The sequence below is a fragment of the Dermochelys coriacea genome, chromosome 24, assembly GCF_009764565.3.
Source record: "Dermochelys coriacea isolate rDerCor1 chromosome 24, rDerCor1.pri.v4, whole genome shotgun sequence".
In the NCBI taxonomy this organism is placed as follows: domain Eukaryota; kingdom Metazoa; phylum Chordata; order Testudines; family Dermochelyidae; genus Dermochelys; species Dermochelys coriacea.
In genome coordinates this window covers 5,956,161-5,975,458 of record NC_050091.1, presented here as the reverse complement: position 1 = coordinate 5,975,458, position 19,298 = coordinate 5,956,161, and the positions used below count along the sequence as shown (strand labels likewise).

The 19,298-nt window shown below is 51.4% G+C and overlaps 1 protein-coding gene across 1 annotated transcript in view; it reads left to right on the top strand.

Moving 5' to 3' along the window:
- The first annotated feature begins 2,635 nt into the window (after nt 1-2,635).
- Nucleotides 2,636-19,298, top strand: part of SV2A (synaptic vesicle glycoprotein 2A) — a 55,600-nt gene continuing 38,937 nt past the window's right edge. Inside the window, exons 1-2 of the mRNA XM_038382955.2 lie at nt 2,636-2,831; nt 16,221-17,125. Coding sequence (XP_038238883.2) covers nt 16,537-17,125 — 589 coding nt within the window. The 5' untranslated portion in view covers nt 2,636-2,831; nt 16,221-16,536. The remainder of the gene's footprint in view (nt 2,832-16,220; nt 17,126-19,298) is intronic.

The following is a 19,298-nucleotide window of genomic DNA, read 5'->3' as shown; positions in this document are numbered from 1 at the left end:
TCAGCCCTGGAGTGATAGTGGCAAGGTGTCCTCCGCTCTGGAATGGCCCAAGTCACAGGGTCAGATTCTTCATTGTCCTGGGTTTTTGAGAGGTAAGTTAGGGCGCTAGCCTGGACCGAGGAGAGCTAGGTTCAATTCTCTGCTCTGCCACAGACTCCCTGTATGACCTTGGGCAACTCACTTAGTCGCTCTGTGCCTTAGTTTCCCCCATCTTTACAATGGGGCTAATAGCACAGCTGTAACTCACAGGGGGGTGGCAAAGATAAATTCATCAAAGATTGTGAGGTGCTCAGATACCATGATAATGGGGGACAGATAAGGACTTTAAATAAATAAACAAACACCTCTTGGAAAGTCTATATGATACATCCCCATTCTGATGCAGTTGCACTTTGCACAGAGGTGAATAACTGTGTCAGGCCAGGGCAATGCAAAATTGGGCCCGATGCGTATGGCTATTCAAAGGCCCCACTCCGTGCTCAGCCCTTTGGATGAGGTTGGTTGGAGTTTGGTTGGCAAAGGTTTGTACTGAGGCCGGCAGAAGTGTCCTTTGTCTGCCATTGGCTCGGGGTTTTCATTGTTAACTGTTGCTTGTTGTTTGATGATCTTGGTGGAAAAGGCATGTGACCCACTGAGTAGGACACCGCCCAGTGGCTCAGCAGACCTGGGTGCTAGTCCCAGCTCTGGCACTGATCAGCTGGGTGACCTTGGGCAAGTCCCCTTCCCCTCTTCTCTATGTCAATGAGACCCCGATCTTGGGGAGTGGGTGGGTGGGAGGGGCATGCTTTGGGTGATACCATAATACAAACAATATATGTATTTGAAGAAAACTTGATGACTGTTTTATAAATCTACCTAAACAAGGTGTGACTGCTTAGAAAGATCCTCTGAGTTCATGGCTCTTGGATTTTGAGTAAAGATTGTTTCTTTTAAGCCTGTACAAAGGAGTCAGCCTGGACAGAGGGCTGGGGAAGTTCGAGGCAGGAGCGGAGCAGGAGATACGCGGGAGCTTCAGGGATGATACCGTTTTACTTATTAAAGTTCCTTGTTCAGTGTTGGAAGAAAGTGTATCTCCCTCTGATGCTTTGTTAGCAGAGGCTTGGGATCCAAATAAGATAATTTAAGGAGCTGGCTACTGCCTGCACCACTGCCCTCCCCTGTACATAATTGGAACTGCTTAGCTGCGTGTCATAGGCCCTATACTGCATACAATAATGGTGATTCTCCTTTAGCTCAAGTGGCAAGGCCCTATGCATTTGGCACAGGAGGATTTGAATTCTATCCTTGCTGTTTCTGTGAAGTCCTGAACAGTATCATGGAAGTAACAGTGAAGTCCTCTGTAACCACAGGTCTGTTACAATATTATTTCACTTGACTCTCTGCTGTAAACTTTCCCCCACTTAACAAACCAACCAACCAAAAAAAAACCCCAAACCCAACCCACTTCCTCCTCTCCAAGGGAAATGAAACACCCATAACGAAGAAACTTTGGTGGCTGATTGAAAGGTAAGCCCTACTAATGCACTGGAAGTTGGAAGGTTGTCGCACTGTTGCAAACAGCAGTTGATCTTCCAAGCCCACTGTGCACCCTGCATTACTCAGGGTTTGTCTATGCAGTGAGAACTCCAGCAGCAGAGATGTGGTGCCGTGATCCCCATAGTGTCAACTATCCTGCAGCAGCTGAAGGGGTTTTTTCCATCTCTGTAGGAACTGCCCCTCACCCAGTGGTGGCACCAAGGTCAACGGAAGGATTATTCCATGACTCGGCCACATCTAGCCCAGAGGTTAGGTTGGCATAGCTACAGCGCTCAGATGTACTTTTTTTGCACCGTAGAGTGATGTAGCTATGTCAATCTAAAATGTTTAATGTGGGCCAGGCCTTATGCTGTGGCTGTGTGCAGCTCATGCATAGAGGAAGGATAATCCTGCGGTTAAGATTCAACCTAGGATCTACAAGACTTGGCTTCAATTCCCTGCTCCACTACAGACTCTCTGAGTGACCTTGGGCAAGTCAATTAGTCTTTTCGTGCCTTACTTCCCCATCCTACCTGACTGGAGTGTGGTGAGGATAAATAACTCCAAGACTGAGCCGCTCGAATACCCCAGTAATGGGGGCCAGAGAATCTAGATAGTTTAACTTTGCTGTATTGAGATGTGAAATTCAAATGGCTAACATCAAGGATTTGGGTTTGTTTGGGTTTCCCCCCCCCAAAACCATTGATTCCTGTTTGAAAACTCACACTTAAATGCAGCGAGCTGTGTCTCTGCGGTTATGATGGGGCGGGGGGGAGGGGGGGGATTGTGATAGATGACTGCGAGCATCTCCAAGCAAAAACAAAAACAACAAAAAAGTATCTTTCTGCTGCTGCCAATCCTCCCAGCAAAGCTGTCCAGTAGCAGCTATCAGCTGAAACTGACTAATAATACACCATTAGTCAGTCTCACCTCCTTCAGTGCATTTCAGTGAAGCAGGTTAAACTGAAATCTCGTCCCTGACGGAGGCAACCTGATCTTGCAGAAGATTCCCACATGGATGGGTAACCAGCTGGGGGAGGCATTCTTTTTTTTTTTCCCCTGGTTCTTTAAAAAAAAAAATCCCTTCTCCTTCTCTGTTTTGTTTTGTATAGCAGCTGGTCCTGCCACCACCCTTCCCTGGGCTGTTACAATGGACTCTCCCAATGTTCAGTGTGTGTGTAGAAGGCTGCGATGCTAATGCTCATTCTGGTACCCATGAGCTATTTCCTTCCTGTATCCCTGCCAGAGCATCCTTCATAATATCACGCGAGACAGATACTTAAAGGAGGGCTGTGGCAGATCGGAGTATAGACCAGGTAAGGAGGAAAACAAATGTCTTTGTAAAAATAAGATGCTTTAATTAGTGTAATTGGATACATAGTTGTTGATGTAGAAAGGTTTTTTGGGTTTTTTTCCCCCCTCCCCCTTTGGTGTGGCCATTTTGTCCTGAAAAACCTTGCCTCTAGTTTTTGTCTGTCTTTTTATTTGTGTATGAGTGTTAATAGCGTCCGGTCATCTCACTTGCCCTGATTATTCCAGCTATCCTGCAGCTTGGAATCTATGCAGATAGATCTTTTATAGGTTGGGTGATGGGCATCTCATTGGAGGGATGGTTATTTATATCGATGAAACCCACGCGTCTTGAACAGGGGAAGAAATCTGTACCGGATTTGGGAGCGGATGTATGTGTTGGAAAATGACCTTGGGGGCTATAGATTTAAAAACTCTCATTATCTATTGTTGCCATGGTTTTTGTTGGTCTATGAGGAGGTCTCTAAAAGAACGGGGGTTTCAAATGAAGTGAAATCACTTGTTAACTCAAGTCCCAACCCTTTCCAATCCAACCAAACAAATCGTCTCTGGCACATTTGGGATTTATAAGTGTGTGTTTAACTAAACCACTCTTTTAAACCCAGGAGTAAGTATTGTATTGATCAACAGCTCTGATCAAAGAAATGGCAAAAGGAAATGGGTTCAAAAATAAATAACCTTGTCTGGAAACTGCTGATAGTGTTTATTTGCTGAGATGCTCAGCTTAAATCTTGGTACAGATTTGAAATAGCAGCAATGCATTTATATGCGTAGGAGGGTATTTTGGGGGATTCCAACTTTGACGATGAAATGTCTGCTTGTAGCTGCTCTTAAAATCAAAACTAGCTCTGGGTTTAAGCAGCTTCAATCCTTCATAAAGTGCCTTGACACAGCTGCTAAGATTCTGGCTTTAGAAACCATTGTTTCTACCAGGGAGGAGAAGAGCCTATGACCTTGTTCCGATAGATCTAATTACATCTAGATTTCCCCTTCTCCCTTGTTGAGTCCCTAAGTGTATAGCTGCGTCCCAGTAAATATAACTGCCTTGATATGGCTTTAGTGAATATCGAAAGGCAAAAAAGGACTGGTGAGGAGACCGGAGATGGTGTTGGCTGGGTGAGAATGACCTTGTCATAAAGAAGCCGGTCACATTGTTTTCTTCAAGGATGCTAATTTGTTTATTTAAAACTTAGCACCTTTCGTCCCTTCTCGTGTTATTTGATCCTGCATAAAGGAACTTGGATGGGGTTGTTCAGAGAGGGGGAATGGGCGTAGGAGGTAATTTGTGTTCGTTAAAAGTACATTGTGTCGTTCATTCAGAAATCAGCTGTCACCAGCTCTTAGAATTAAAGAATATCAGGGTTGGAAGCAGGGCTGGCTCCAGGCACCAGCTTTCCAAGCAGGTGCTTGGAGTGGCATTCAAAATGGGGCGGCAATTCGGCACAGCCCTGCTGCTCTTCCCGCCATGGCGGCTTTTGGGCAATTCAGCGGCGACTGCTTGGGGCGGCAAAATTGGTAGAGCCTGGTTGGAAGGAGCCTCAGGAGGTCATCTAGTCCAACCCCCTGCTCAAAGCAGGACCAACACCAACTAAATCATCCCAGCCAGGGCTTTGTCAAGCCAGGCCTTAAAAACCTCTAAGGATGGAGATTCCACCACCTCCCTAGGCGACCCATTCCAGTGCTTCACCACCCTCCTAGTGAAATAGTGTTTCCTAATATCCAACCTAGACCTCCCGCACTGCAACTTGAGACCATTGCTCCTTGTTCTGTCATCTGCCACCACTGGGTACAGCCGAGCTCCATCCTCTTTGGAACCCCCCTTCAGGTAGTTGAAGGCTGTTATCAAAACCCTCCTCATTCTTCTCTTCTGCAGATTTACATTTTTAATAGCTTTTTCGAGTCGGTGTGTGTGAACATGATCTACCTGGGGTGTGCAGGGATACATATGATGTGTATGGATGTGACTGTGGCTCACACACAGAGAATGCAGAGTCAGCACTATTTATTTTTGACTCCCCAGTTTGCATTTAAATCATGCCTTCTCTCTCACACTCACACTCACGCACACACAATCTTCAGAAGATGCATTATCCCAGCTGTCTGCTTCATAAGTGCCTGATCCACACACACACTGGTCCCGCTCTGCAAAATCCCACTGGCCTAAGGCAAGTAACAATTCCTCCCCTGCTCTTTAGGTGAGTGAATTACCCTTGGTTTCTCCGTCCTCCTTGGAAGGGTGGGCAAATAGATTGCATGGCTGGATGTGTAGGTGATGTTGCCAGGTCGTGCTGCTTGCTCCCACATCCAGGGGTGATGGGAGGTGCAACCATTATTATTTTAGAAGGGCTAATTTTAACTTGAAATCATGCCCCCCCCCCCGGCACACAGTACATAAATGGCCAGGTCTGTTTCATCCTGCTTGATTTACACTTTTATTCATGCATTTTTTTCTCTCCCCTTTCCTCCCACCCCATCTCTCTCTCTCTCTCACATAGGTTTCAGAGTAGCAGCCGTGTTAGTCTGTATTCGCAAAAAGAAAAGGAGTACTTGTGGCACCTTAGAGACTAACAAATTTATTAGAGCCTAAGCTTTCGTGAGCTACAGCTCACTTCATCGGATGCATCCGATGAAGTGAGCTGTAGCTCACGAAAGCTTATGCTCTAATAAATTTGTTAGTCTCTAAGGTGCCACAAGTACTCCTTTTCTTTTTTCTCTCTCACATACACACACACACTGTTCTCAGGTGTGTTTGTGTTGCCGAAGATAAAAATAGTCTTTCTGGGGGAAGTGGCTGGCTGGCTGAGAGACGTGGCTGGCTGGCTGAGGGATGCGTTCCTTAATGTATCTTCCTAACTCCCTCCTGAGATCTCACCTTCAAACACATCCTGCGTCAGTGGAGCTGTACCCGTTCATGCCAAGTGGCCCAAGCTGGTTTTTTCATCCCGGCTTGGCTCCCATTGGCATCAGCAAGAGGTAGACATGTGTATTGGGCTGAAGCATTTGACCACTGCTGTGGCAGTGGTTTGGTCAGGCCCTGAAGCAAAAGGAGAGTGGAGCAGTGGTTAGAACAGAGTCCTGGGAGTCTCTCTAGCTTTGCCATGATGCTGGGCAAGTCATACCCTTCTGTACCTCGGTTTCTTCTTCTGTAAAATGTGGACAGTGACCCCACCCTCACAAGGGGCATTGCGGCCTCAATTCGTTGGTGATTTAAAGTGTTGTGAGCCCCTCAGAGGGTAGGGGCTGGACTGGGCAAAGAACTGCTGTGGCCATTTCCGTAGCATGTCTCCTCCCACTGCCACCGGGTCCCTGCAATCACTCTGGTCCCAGCTTTGTCACTGGGGGTGATCTAAGCGTTTCCTTAGCTGCAGGGGGGATCCTCGGTGAAATCTGTTTGTACGTGTCTCCCTGTCAGATGCATCCCTGCCTAGTGACCCTCTGTAGGGGGCATTCTGCACCCCTCATTTTCCAGTAGCCTCTGCCAGCAGGCCCTGCAGATCCAGTTACCGGCCTGCTCAACTGTAGGAAACAAGCAGGCCTGCCTGTGAGACCTGCGGGAGAGCCCGGCTTAGCTCTGTTCTCTGCCGTACCTCGCGAGCCTGACCTGCCAGCACTGCCCCAAGGGGAACCACATTTGCAATGAATGAGCTGAAGCTTGTGAAGATCTGGGCATTTGCTCATCTTCCAACCTGCCCTGCACCCACCACCCAGCAATTCGAGGCACAAACGCTCTGCTCTCTCTAGCTGCCGGCCTGGATTCTGCCGATATTCATTGCTCCTTCAAACCTTTCTGGAAAGATCTCCCTGAAATTGGCCACGAATTAGTACCCCGCCACACACTGGCACATCTGTCATCTCCGCAGGGGTCTTAGCATAGCTGGATCCGGTTTTCCCGTCCTGCAAACATTTTTGGAGAGGTCGAAAAAAATGTCCCCTGCCAAATCAGGATGAAAAGTCCATCTTGAAAACTTGTGCAAACTGACAGCTTCCCAAAAAAAAAAAAAATCTGGCTTGGGTCAACTGCAACATTTTCATTTTCATTTTGACCATTTTTAACCCTCTATACTTTAGCATTCATTTCAAAATGAAAAGGTTGTTTGTCCAGAAAACTGGAATTTTTCATTTAGAAAAGGTTGAAACTCCCCCTCCCCTCCCCCCCGCACACACACACACTGACCCTTTCCAAACCAAAACATTTCTGCAGGAAAAACTGGCATTTTGCTGACAACAACAACAACAAAAAATTAACTGAAAAATTCCCAACTTGCTCTGGTTTTTTTGGGACTGGCAATGCAGTGGGTGCCCAGCTGCATTTCAGAGCCCAGGTCAGGGTCGAGGCTGGGTCACCAGGCAGGGTGCTCTGCTAGAAGAACGAGATGGCTCTGCTACCCCTCTAGGAAAGGCTTTTTGCCAGCACAGCTCCCCCACTGCCTGTCTTACCCACCTGGTAAATGGCCTGTATTTTTGCTTGGCTAGGGACAATTTTTATTGCCAACCAGAGCGAAAGGCAGGAGGGCCAATAGCTGGGCTGGGATGCTTTTGGCTGCCTAAGCAGAGCCCTGTGTAGATACAAAATTGTGGATTGGATGTGGATGCCAAACATGGTTTGTGGATAAAAGAAAAGGAGTACTTGTGGCACCTTAGAGACTAACAAATTTATTAGAATTATTATTTAATTATTATTATTAAATTTATTATTATTTATTTATTATTTACTTTCTCACGAAAGCTTATGCTCTAATAAATTTGTTAGTCTCTAAGGTGCCACAAGTACTCCTTTTCTTTTTGCGAATACAGACTAACACGGCTGCTACTCTGAAACCTGTCATTATGGTTTGTGGATATCCACAGATTTGCAGGGCTCTATGCATAAGAGCCCGCCTGCCCCCCGCGTTAGGTGGAGTGTGCAGTGCCTGTGATTTAAAGACCCATCCTCTTATGCAGTTTGGTCTTCTGCTCTGAAGCCGCTGAGATCCCCGATCTGGGAGCCGCTCTCGACCCATCTCTGATGGTAACTGCCCCTCACCGGGAGGGTTGGGATAAAACACTTGGAATGGCCACATCCTTTTCCCTGTGTTAGTCAGCATGGGTGCAGCTTAGGCAGAACTGATCCGATCTAGGTTCATATCCCATGCCCATCACCATGGTCTCTGGGTGCCACACATCCAGGTCTCCCAAGGAGGAGTCGGTGCAGATGCTGAGAGCTGGGGAATAAGGTTGCCAGCCCTCCAGGATTATGTCCTGTGATGAAACCTCCAGGAATACATCCAATCAAAATTGGCAACCTTAGTGGACGGTGAGCCCTCAGCAGCCCAGCTGCTGTGTCCGGACCAGTCAGTTTCATCCCTGAGCAGCGAAGGGAGCAGGGTATCGTGGGGACCTTTATTTAATTGTTTCCTCCATTGCCCTGCACCTCAGGCACCAGTGGAAGCTGGATGCGGGAACACGGCCGCTCTGACGTGGCGATGGCAAACACCCACTCGGCACTGGTGTAAACGGATGCAGGGCAGCAGCCCAGTGTGGCTCCATAAACTTACTCACACCTGGCCCGCAGTGGAAGCAGGGTTGAACCCGGATCCTCTGGATTTATTGGCATGGGCTTCTCCAGACTGAGCTCAAAGGCCCCTCTCTGGTGTCTCCAGGCTGTAGCAGGCTCTTTGGGCCCAGGCACCCACCAGAAGGGGACAGGTGGGTGAACCACACAGTGGCCACAAAATAGTGCCAGGCCAGGCTGTGTGATATGGGACAACTGGGCTCAGTTGCTACGCGTGTGGGTCACTGCTGGCAGGAAGTGTGTCCTAAGAGCTTGTTCATTTTGTCATGTTCCTGACAGAAAACCCCTCGCCCTCCTGCCAGCCCTCCTGTTATTGCGCCTTGTGGGGCAGTCCCTTCCCCAGGCTGGTGGGGCTGGTGTGATCAGACCACAGGCCGGGGGATGGACGAGGTGGGGGGACAGGACAGGGCAGGGGCAGGGAGCTGTGCCTGTGGATCCAGGGCTCCCAGGGCCATCTTCACAGATGCCCCATGGCTCAGGGGCTTGGGTAGCCCAGGCAGGGCTCTCTCTAGGTTTGACACAACATGAGGGACAACTCACTGGCTGTCCCACCGAATCCATGGTGCCGGGGAAGCTGGGTGCTGGGCAACCCGAGAGATGCTGCAAGCTGGCTGCATCACTCAGGGGGACACGGACCCCCTCAGCCCCATAAGGCCACAGACTCACTGGCCAGTAGGACTAGGCAAGTCCCCTAAAGCAGCTACTGGCCGCGCAATGTGGAAAACCCCAGTATGTGAAGGGTTAATGCAGCCGCAGGGTTCGGATTAGCTCTGTGACAAGCAGCCCTTCTTGTAAGCCCAGGGCCTCAAGGGCTCCAAGGTGGCAAAAGCACCATTAAGTCGTGAGCCGGGTTAGGGTCCGGTGAGTCCGTGATCTGTGTTTGCCCCAGGGGCTAGACGGCGATGGCAAAATGCCAGGCTTCCTCTGCTCTGGCTGGTCTCCTGCTCTGGCCCCCTTCTCCCAGAGACTTGGGTTTGTAACTGGGGATCGGCTTATGGGTTTGTTGACCTTCGCGCCCCTCCTCGTGGATGTCTCTGTTTCCTATAGCATGATTGGCAGCTTCCTTTAGGAAAAGTGGTGGAATGGCTGGGAGCGGGGCCCTGCAGGGCAGGATTGGGGTGCACTGGCACAGCTGTGTGGGTGGGTGGATGGGCCTGCAGGTTGGGATTGAGGGGCAGCAGCGAGCTGGGGAGCAGGAGGGGGCCCAGAGCTGGCCTAGCTGAGGGCTTGTGGGTTGGGATTGAGGTGGGGAGCCCAGGTGTGCCTCTCGAAGATGATTGCCACCAACCATGTGTGGGTCTGGCGGGGCTGTTCTCCCCCTGCGGAGTCCAGATCTGCCCCGCCCCCACGGAGTAATGGACCAGAACTGAGCCGAGGGCAATGCCAGCTGGCCCTGGGGGAAGCTCCCTGCTAGGGAGAGCTGCTTGGCTGTGAATTCGTGCTGTCAGGCAGGTGGCAGGGCCTCCTGGGTAGCAGTGCATGAGCCCTTGGGGAACACAAGCACTGCCAGACTGGCTCCGACCCCAGGTCCGCCTAGCCCAGTGGCCGACAAAGGAAGGGGTAAGAACCCCACAGTAGCAGAGGTGGGATAATCTACCCTCCCAGCCCATGGGTCTCACCCTCATCTGGAATAGGTGGCAGTGGGCTCCAGCCCTGAAGCGCGCGCCTCTCGACAGGTCTAGGCAGCACCCAACAGGGCCCTGGTCTCAGGTGGTGGGGACCTCCAGGTGCTGCTGGAATGCCCCGATAATCCTCCTCTCTCCCAACAGTATCTAGGGCACTTGCAGCTTGGATGAGAGATGTTCCTCCAGGAGTGCTGCTTCTGCCCCCAGGGGAGTTTGGGGGCAGGGGCTGGTTCTGGCTGGCCTGGCGCTCCAACTGGCCCTGTCTCAGAGACAGAGGCCCTCTCTGTGTTACTGGCTTTTTGGCGAGCTGGTATAGATGTGTGGGGCGGGCTGCGGGCTGGCCAGGGCTTGGGGAGATGATCCCCTGGGCAGGGAGCTTTCATAGTACCAGAGGGTTAGTAGGGACTGCAAGGATTTGAAGACCGCTACCACGCCCCCCTCCTTCATCTCCTCTTTTCCAAACTAAACATACCCCGTCCCTTCAGCCTTTGCTCCTATGGCGCTGGCATTCCAGCCCTTGGACCACCTCGGTCGCTCGCCTCTGGATCCTTCCCAGTTTCTCTACATCCTGTCTACCCAGCGATGACCAGAATTGGATGCAGCCCTCCAGGACTTTCTCTGGTGCCTGCTGGGGCTGAACTGGCCACCCCCCCTCTTCCTCACACCTCTCCTGGTGAGGACAGAGGGGGCTGCGCACCCTTTAGGGCGCTGCAGGTGTCCCCTGGCAAACAGGCTGGGATCAAGGAGCCGCTGCTCCCTCGCCCGCCATGGTCTGGTGCCAGCGACAAGCGGTGTAAATAGACACAGGGTGGGGCGGAAAATGGCCCCCTGGAGAAGGGACGTGGCTTGGCCAAGGTCAAACAGCAGGGCCCTGATGAGTCTCAGGCCAGCGTGCTGCCTGCTAGGGAATCCTTCCTCCCCATTAGCCATCCCTGCTGTCCGTAGCCGGGTCCTTCCCCCACGCGCTGTCCCCCTCCTCTCGCTGGGGTGCTCCGTTGATGCTGCATGTGGCACAGCTTTCCCCCTCCTGTAGACATCCTGCTCTGAGGTGACGGCTCGCCAGACTGGCCTGCACAGCACCAAGCCCCACTCTGCTAGACCCCTGGGCCAGCGTGAGGCTGCGGGGGCCGGGAAACGGGAGCTCTTGCCCAGAAGTCACTGACAGCCTTGTTATCTGTGTGTTATCTGGTGCTCTCCGGGCTGTCACCAGTGCTCATCTCCCCGCCCTGGCCAGGTTCCCGATCCCAATCGCACGTTGGCCTCCCTTGTCGCCGTTTTCCCTCCAATGTAGGACAGCAGGGAGTGAGGCCGGCCTGGCGGCAAACCCGCGGGCTTGAGAGGAGGGAAATCTGGGTTCAAGAAAAGGTTCTGCCCCCCGACTGCCTGTGTGATGCTGGGCATGTCTCTTCATCTCGGTTCCCCCTCTGTACGGTTCCTCTTCTGCCCTGTGCGTGTGAGGCAGAAGAATAGAACCCAGGAGTCCGGAGTCCCTGGACCCCGCTATCTCAGTCGTGGGCAACGTACAGCGACTGGGTCATTTTTCCCTGCAGGCGTTTCAGAATGCTCCAGAGTCAGCTTGCCAGGGCTTCCCTGCAGGGGCTGAGCTGGGGGGCGTGTGTTGCAAATCGATTCTCATATACCCCTTGGCCATTCATGAACTATCCCAACCCCCTTCCCCTATGGCTATTGGGAAAGGAGGGTCTTCAGGTCAGCCTAGAATGATTAAGCTTTGCTCTCTCTGGTCTGCCTGCCGTATCATTTATAATCGGCATATTAAAGTATACAGTGGCGGGTTTATTTCCCACTAGCTTCGGCTGGCACAGAGTTTTGGCCTCTCTATTACAGTCAATTGGTCTGTGATTTGTGTGTAATAGGGTCTTTGTGCCTTGCTGGGATGTTACCGTCCTTTTGCTTACGCAAAATCCACTTCTTATTACAATGCAGGGGATCTTCTCCAAAAGGCTTGTCTCAGGAGAATGTCCCGAAGCATCTCCAAAATGTATTGGCCAAGACTCTCACAAGTAGGTAGGGTGAGCTTGAGAGGATCACAGGTCTCTGACTAAGTCACATCTTCAAAGGAAATCAATGGGAACGAGGCATCTAAATCCCTTTGGGGATCCAGGCTGGCTGATATTGTAAATCCCATCCTTAAATCCTTATTGAAGCTGCTAAATAAGTCCCCTGATTTTTCAAGTATGGAGTCACCCCGCAGCTCCTATCTGAGGCCAAATGGGGCCTCTTGGGTCCTCAGCACTTCTTAAAATCAGGCCCCTTATTTAGAGACTTAACTGGAGATCTGAGAGCCCAACTTTCGCCACCGCTCTTTGAAAAGTTTGCTCCCCCTTAATTAGAAGGCTCAGCCCTGTTAAGCTCTGTCTTTTGATCCCTGGAATGGCTGCTTAAGGAAAATTTCACTGTAAAATATTGATATGAGCCAGGGATATTGTTTGGGGGGAACCTTGTTTATTTACAAAAAAAAAAAAAGAATGTCCTCAGAGTCCTGGTTGCCTGAACCCGGGAGCAACAAACAGCAGGCAATTTTCTTGCTCAGAAATTCCCATGTCTGCCACTCTAGCAAGCACTGTGCCCAAGCATCTCTCTCTCTCTCTGCTTCCTCCCAGGATCATGCTCACAACTGATTCTCCTGCCTCTCTGCCTCCAACACACAAGGTCTTCAAAACTGGTAACTTAGCCCTTGCATTTGCAGCTAGGGAATGCCCCCCCACCCCCCTTGCTCCCAAGCCCATCAAGCTCAGCTCTGACCTGCCTTGGGCAGTCCCTCCATTGTTTCTAGCTGTCTCGACTACATAAAGGGGCTTAATTGCTCATTCCATTGATTCTGAAAGGGAGTGCTTGGAACAGCCATTGACTATGTCTGTGATTGTCAGCTGATGGCACCTTTGAGAATAATTGTATATAAATACTGAGATCTCTCATCCAAATATCAACCTATCTGAACCGTACTTGGCTTGGGAGAGTTGCTGGATAGCTTGGGGATGACCAGAGCTAGATATGGGGATTCTTATATAGACAATATTAATAATCAATTTCCATGCTGCCACAGGTCATCCCCAGCTATGACTCGGCTTTCCAAGCTAAGCATGGTTGGGCTATATTGATCTTTGGATGGTAGATCTCCAAGCAGGACCCTGGTGGCATAGGAAGTGATACTGGTGATGCAGTAGGGGCGCTTTTCCCTTTGGTACGGAGTCTGTGGCTCCGCATGGTGCTAGGGGGCTGTGCAGTTGGAGGTGCCACCTGTTTGATGCAGTGGGAGACCAAGATCCTGAGCTCTTGTGGATGGCTAAAGCCTTGGTGATACATTAGTGTTTATGAAGCTAACTTTTGGGGCCGGGACGCCAGGGCCTTTTACATTCTGCTGTCCTACATCTCCACTCGCAGTTGTGGTCACATAGCATTCTTCAATTCCTGTCTCAAACATGTGCTATGCGGCTGTTAAACAGCCCCTGTGTCCCACCCCAGGGATGTCTGCATTTCCACAGCAGATGGTTTAGAGGCCAAGGCCATTTCATAGCGAAGCAATAGGGCTGAGTTAGCATTGGCCGAGCTCCTTCTGTTTCATGGACAGAAGGTGCTGGTTAAAGGCAAACTACCAGCCAGGCTTTTCAAAAGGAGCACCCAAACACACTGGCAAGACTTGACACCTAAGAGGGGCCTTGTTTTCAGAGGACGGGGCTCAGCACTGTCTGAAAATCCATCTCTTCCATGGTGTCATAAATTGGACCTCCAAAATTACTAATGACTTGGAATCCTGGCTTGGAGAACATGGGGATCTTTTAAAAGTTATTTATCTGTAATACAGTAACACCTAGGAGTCCCAGCCATGGGCCAGGGCCCCATGGTGCTAGGCGCTGTACATGTTCATTGCTATTAGGTGTATTATGGTAGCATCTAAAGCCCCAGTCCTGAATCAGGTCCCTGTTATGTTTAGGCATACGCACAGGAAAGTTAGATAAAAACCATGAATACTCTTGGTGGAAGGTTACCCTGGAACATGACTTTATTACTTAAACTCCAGAATGGTAACACCCAGGGACCCAAAACCAGTGAGAGACAAAGCAGGCTGCTCCCTAAAGTGGAGCAGCACAACTCACCGCACCTTATTCTAAGCTGGCTCTCTGCAGAGCTGACTCTTATTGAACACTTCCCGGCTGAGCCCTCTAGCTTGCAAATTCAAGTGATAGCTTGTGATTTTAACACAAATTCAATCTACCACAGAGCCCATGGTGTTAGGCTCTGTAAGGTGGGAAACTGAGGCATGTGTCCACTTAATTTAGGCTTAATCAATTTTCATCTTTATTTATACATTTTCAGACAATTGTCACTTATAGTTTCTGATCATATGTTTATGCCAGACAATAGAGAGAGAAGATGGAACAGGTGTGGACCCAAATTCTGGGATGCTTTCCTATCCATCATGATGGCTGTCTCACGCTCTGGCCTCCGGGCTTTCCCTTCAGTCTCATTCCTTCCGTTTCCGGTCTGGTATTTTTCTGACTTGGGCCCTCGTTCACTTGGTTCTTCTACATTTCCACGTTAGAGTCGTTAGCTTTCCTGCAGCCACCATTATTTAATATCACACATATCCAGTTCTCCATCGACCCACGTTTTCATGATTTGTTTTTCCATCCTCCTGTCTATGCTCTCTGTAGCAGTGTGGCTGTTTATTGTGCCTGGGGAGTGTTTGAAAGGGTTTTACCCTTGTTAGCCGCCTCTGGCAGACCCCAGAAGTACTCCACATAGCCTTGTCAACTGCTGGAAATGGTCCACCTTGATTGTTACTACAAAAGGTGTTTTTTTTTTCTCTCCTGCTGGTAATAGCTCACCTTACCTGATAACTCTCATTACAGTGTGTATGGTAGCACCCATTGTTTCATGTTCTGTGTGTATATAGGTTTCAGAGTAGCAGCCGTGTTAGTCTGTATTCGCAAAAAGAAAAGGAGTACTTGTGGCACCTTAGAGACTAACAAATTTATTAGAGCATAAGCTTTTGAGAGCTACAGCTCACTTCATCGGATGCATTTGGTGGAAAAAACTTTTTTTTTTCCACCAAATGCATCCGATGAAGTGAGCTGTAGCTCATGAAAGCTTATGCTCTAATAAATTTGTTAGTCTCTAAGGTGCCACAAGTACTCCTTTTCTTTTTGTGTGTATATAAAATCACCCTACTGTATTTTCCACTGCATGCATCCGATGAAGTGAGCTGTAGCTCACGAAAGTTTATGCTCAAATAAAGTTGTTAGTCTCTAAGCCACAAGTACTCCTTTTCTTTTTGCGGATACAGACTAACACGGCTGCTACTCTGAAATCTATAGCCTATGTTGTGACTCACAGCACTCCTGACTCAGGCTGGCTTAATGGCAAATAAAATTCATGCAAACCTCAGAGTCCTTAACTGCAAAATAATCCAAAACAGTCATCAAGGAAGCCCCCAGTCATGAGCTCCACCTGCTTCTGCCAGCTCTCTCTGGCTGGAGCTTTCCTTTTGGCCCTGCTTCCAAGTTAGCGTTTGTGCGCTCGTTTGTTCGTTCCTTCCTTGCTCTCTCTCTCTCTCAACCAGAAACACCTCTGCCCCCTTCCTCCTGCCTTTAATATTGGACCACCTGGGCCCCATCTTGTAATCAGAGTTGGTTTAGCCCCAAGCTCTCCAGCCTATGGGCAAGGCACCCTGTTAGTTATTCTAAAGTAAACCACTGACATTCCATCAATATCAAACAAACGCATCATCCTCCTTCTTTACCATCCAGCAATTGGCCTCATGTTTTGGTATCATCGTCCGCTCTGCCTGGGTCATCCTCAATTATTCATTGTCACCTTGATTTTTAGCTACTGCTTCTCACTGTGGTGCCAACATGAGAGCTCTCGCCCCTCGGCTTAGAGCGTCTTCCTCAAAGTGCTTCAGTGATGCAGCTGCCCTGTCAGCGTATTTTAATCTTTTTCCAAACGTGGGTTTTCAGGGGACCTCTGCCAACGTCTCGCATCCTGCTTGGCAAACCACTGAAAAGCCTTGTCTGTAATTTTGCCTGTTGCATTTTTGAGTTCCTTCATTCGGCGTTAGGGCCTAGGTATTGAATTGTTTCCCAGCCACGCGGTACAGCCAGCAGCCTCCTCCACTGGGAAGTGGCTCTTGAGAGAGGGAGCACGTATGCCCTTTCCTGCCTGATAATGCCCCCCTCTGTGTTTGCTCCCCCTCCCAGGACCATCTCCATCTACTGCCACCCAAGGGAGAATCGCCCAATCAATCCACTTGGCCGCTCCGGCGTCTCAAGCCTGGCTTAAGCGAATGGGTCGCGGTTCAGTGACCTCGATCGGCCGCCGTTGGAAAGCCGTGTCCTCCTTGCCCGCCGAAGATTCCCACCGCTGCCCCTTGGCCTGAGGAGACGGGGAGGGGCCCTGCGCGCTCATCCAGGAAGACCCGCCCTCCACCCCCCGCCGCTCGTCAAAGGTGGTTCCCATCCTCTTCTTCCTCACGCCAGTGAGATCTGAAGGCGGGACGTCGGCCAGGGCAGAGCCATGGATGAGGGGTTCAGGGACCGCACGGCCTTCATCCGAGGGGCAAAGGATATTGCCAAGGAGGTGAAGAAGCATGCCACCAAGAAGATGGGCAAGGGCGTGGATCGCATGCAGGACGAATACACCAAGCGCTCCTACACCCGCTTCGAGGAGGATGAGGAGGAGGAAGATTACCAGCCCCAGGACGGCTACTACCGTGGCGAGTCGGCAAATGATGAGGAAGGGGCCTCCAGCGATGCCACCGAAGGGCACGACGAAGACGACGAGATCTACGAGGGCGAGTACCAGGGCATCCCCCGAAATGAGTCCCTGAAGGCCGGGGACCACCTGGCCGACAACCAGCAGGTGGTGAGCGAGTTCAGAGACTTCGAGGACCTGGAAGGGGACAAGAAGAAGGACAAGGAGGAGCTGGCCCAGCAGTACGAGCTCATCCTGCAGGAGTGCGGCCACGGGCGCTTCCAGTGGACGCTCTACTTTGTGCTGGGGCTGGCCCTCATGGCCGATGGTGTGGAGGTCTTCGTGGTGGGCTTTGTCCTCCCTAGTGCCGAGAAGGACATGTGCTTGTCAGACTCCAACAAAGGCATGCTGGGTAAGTCCTTGGGATGCCAGGAGGGAGGGGGGATGCTGGCCCTCGAAGGGGAAAGAGGCATTCTGGGGGATCGTGTTCCTGGAGGCAGCCTAGCCACCATAAGCCCAAAGCAGTGCATGCTGGGAAGGGAGGCAGGGAGATATAGGCACTCCCTTTGGCTTGGTGTGGAGTGGGGTCCTCGTGAGCTGAAAGTTAGTTTGGCATCCTGGCCCCAGGCAGACCCCTTGTTGGTTTAATAGCACAGGCTGAACCCACCGTGCACACAGGGCATGGCCAGAATGGGATCCGGGCCCCAATCAGCCAGGCATGTCTGCAATCTGTGTTTTTCTTTTGGCCCACGGCTGCAAGCCACCTTGGAAAGCTGGGAGAGGCTCAAGCAGCTTTCGCTGCCTCTCCCCTAGCACTTGGAAACTGGGGTTTCTGCCTTGGCTGTGCTGTGTGAACCTAGGGTAGTCTTGCTCCACAAGAGTCCTGCAAATTGCTTTCCCAGTGGGTGCATTGTACCCTCCTCCCGCCCCTCCAATGGGGCTTTTCGTTTTTGGCTCATGTTATTTCTGCAGCAGTTAATGAGCTGCTGTGTGTGTGTGTGTCTGAGGCATGCCACTGCTCTCCGGCAGATGGAATCGGATCTCCCAAGCTCTGTGTGATAGCCCCTGTACTGCTAACAGCTGACGGGGATTCTAAAGAGGCAGGGACCTGGTTTTTGGGGTGGGAGGTTGAGTTCTATCTGCCCTGTGCCGTATTGAAATCCACCAAGTCCTTGGTAGTCCTGGATTTGGTTTGTCACGGCTCCTCACCTCTTTGCAGGAGAATCTCAAAGTGTCTTGCCGGTCAGGCCCCGTGATCCGTCCCCTAAGGCTGGTCAATATCCTTCCCCTGGGAAGCAGAGAAGTGAAATGACTTGGGTCTCGCACACAGTTAGTTAGAGAGCTGGGAATAGGACCTAGGGGTCCTGACTCCCACAGGCTGCTGCTCTAACCACTAGACCTCACACTCCTCCCAGAACTGGGATTGGAACCCAGGAGTCCTGACTCTCAGCCCCTCCCTCGGTTTTGAGACGTGCCCGCTCTGTCCTGAGTCCGTTGCGTGTCCATGACTGTCTGTCCCAGTGGCTAAAGGCCAGCAGCTCTCCTCCCAACCCCTGCATGGCCATGAAGATGGGCTCTCGGGAACTAGCTGTCTGGCACCTGGCTCTCTCCCGAGTGGGTCCCTGCGGCTTTGATTCCCGCTGAGTTAGTGCTGGTGCCCGCGTGATGGGAGCCCGGTGGGAAAGGCCGGTGCAGCTGGGAGACGCAGGCCCAAGGAAGCTGTGAGGGGCGGTGGGGGAGGGAGAGGACAGACCAATATCGATAACTTGTAGATTTGGTCCAGCTTGGGAGGAACTGGAACCCCCCCCCCCCCGCCAGCTAGCGTGTCTGCTGCCTGAGGTGGGAAAGCCTCCTCCGTGGCCCACAGGCCTTCCTCACCACGCAGCCTGAGGAGTGAACGTCCCAGACAGAGCCAACAGCCCACCCCGGCCCCCTGACACTGGCAGTGCAGCTGGGGAGCCCTGAGGGGTGGGGGCTACCTGTGCCCTGCTGCCGCATCTCTGTCTAACTAGAGCATTTGAGTCTGGAGGGGCTTTCGGTCCAGAGCTGAATCCGCTGCAAGATTCTTGGCTAGCAGCCCCTGGCTCCAAGACCAGAGTGCACGGGCCAGGGAGGATGCTCTGGCTTCCCCTTGAAGGTAGTGTCCCTTAGCGGGTAGAGATGGCATGCCCCAGCTGTGTGGGGGAAGGGAGTGCAGTTCCTGAGCCTCCCCTGGGAGGCTGTTTCAGGGGACGCTCGCTCCCCCCCCCGAGCTGGGTATGACACCATCCCCGCCAGGACCAGGCCTTTGCGTTTGGGTTGTACGGAGGTGGCTAGTGGCTCTTTTGGGTCGTTGATTTTCTCTTCAGCCCAGACTGAGATCCCAGATCTCCCTCCATGTCCGTGCTTTCAGAGGGGGTGAGAGGGCTCCGACCCTGGTTAGCGCAGCCACCCTTGCTGCTGTCAGAGCTGCACCCTGGTCGCCACCTCCTCTGTGGGATGGGGTGTTGCCTTCCCAGAGCAGGCAGGCAGGGATACACGGCAGGCAGTGCTGCCGTAACCTAGGAGCCAGGAGAGGAAGCCCCTTGCCCCCTAGGGAAGGTTTC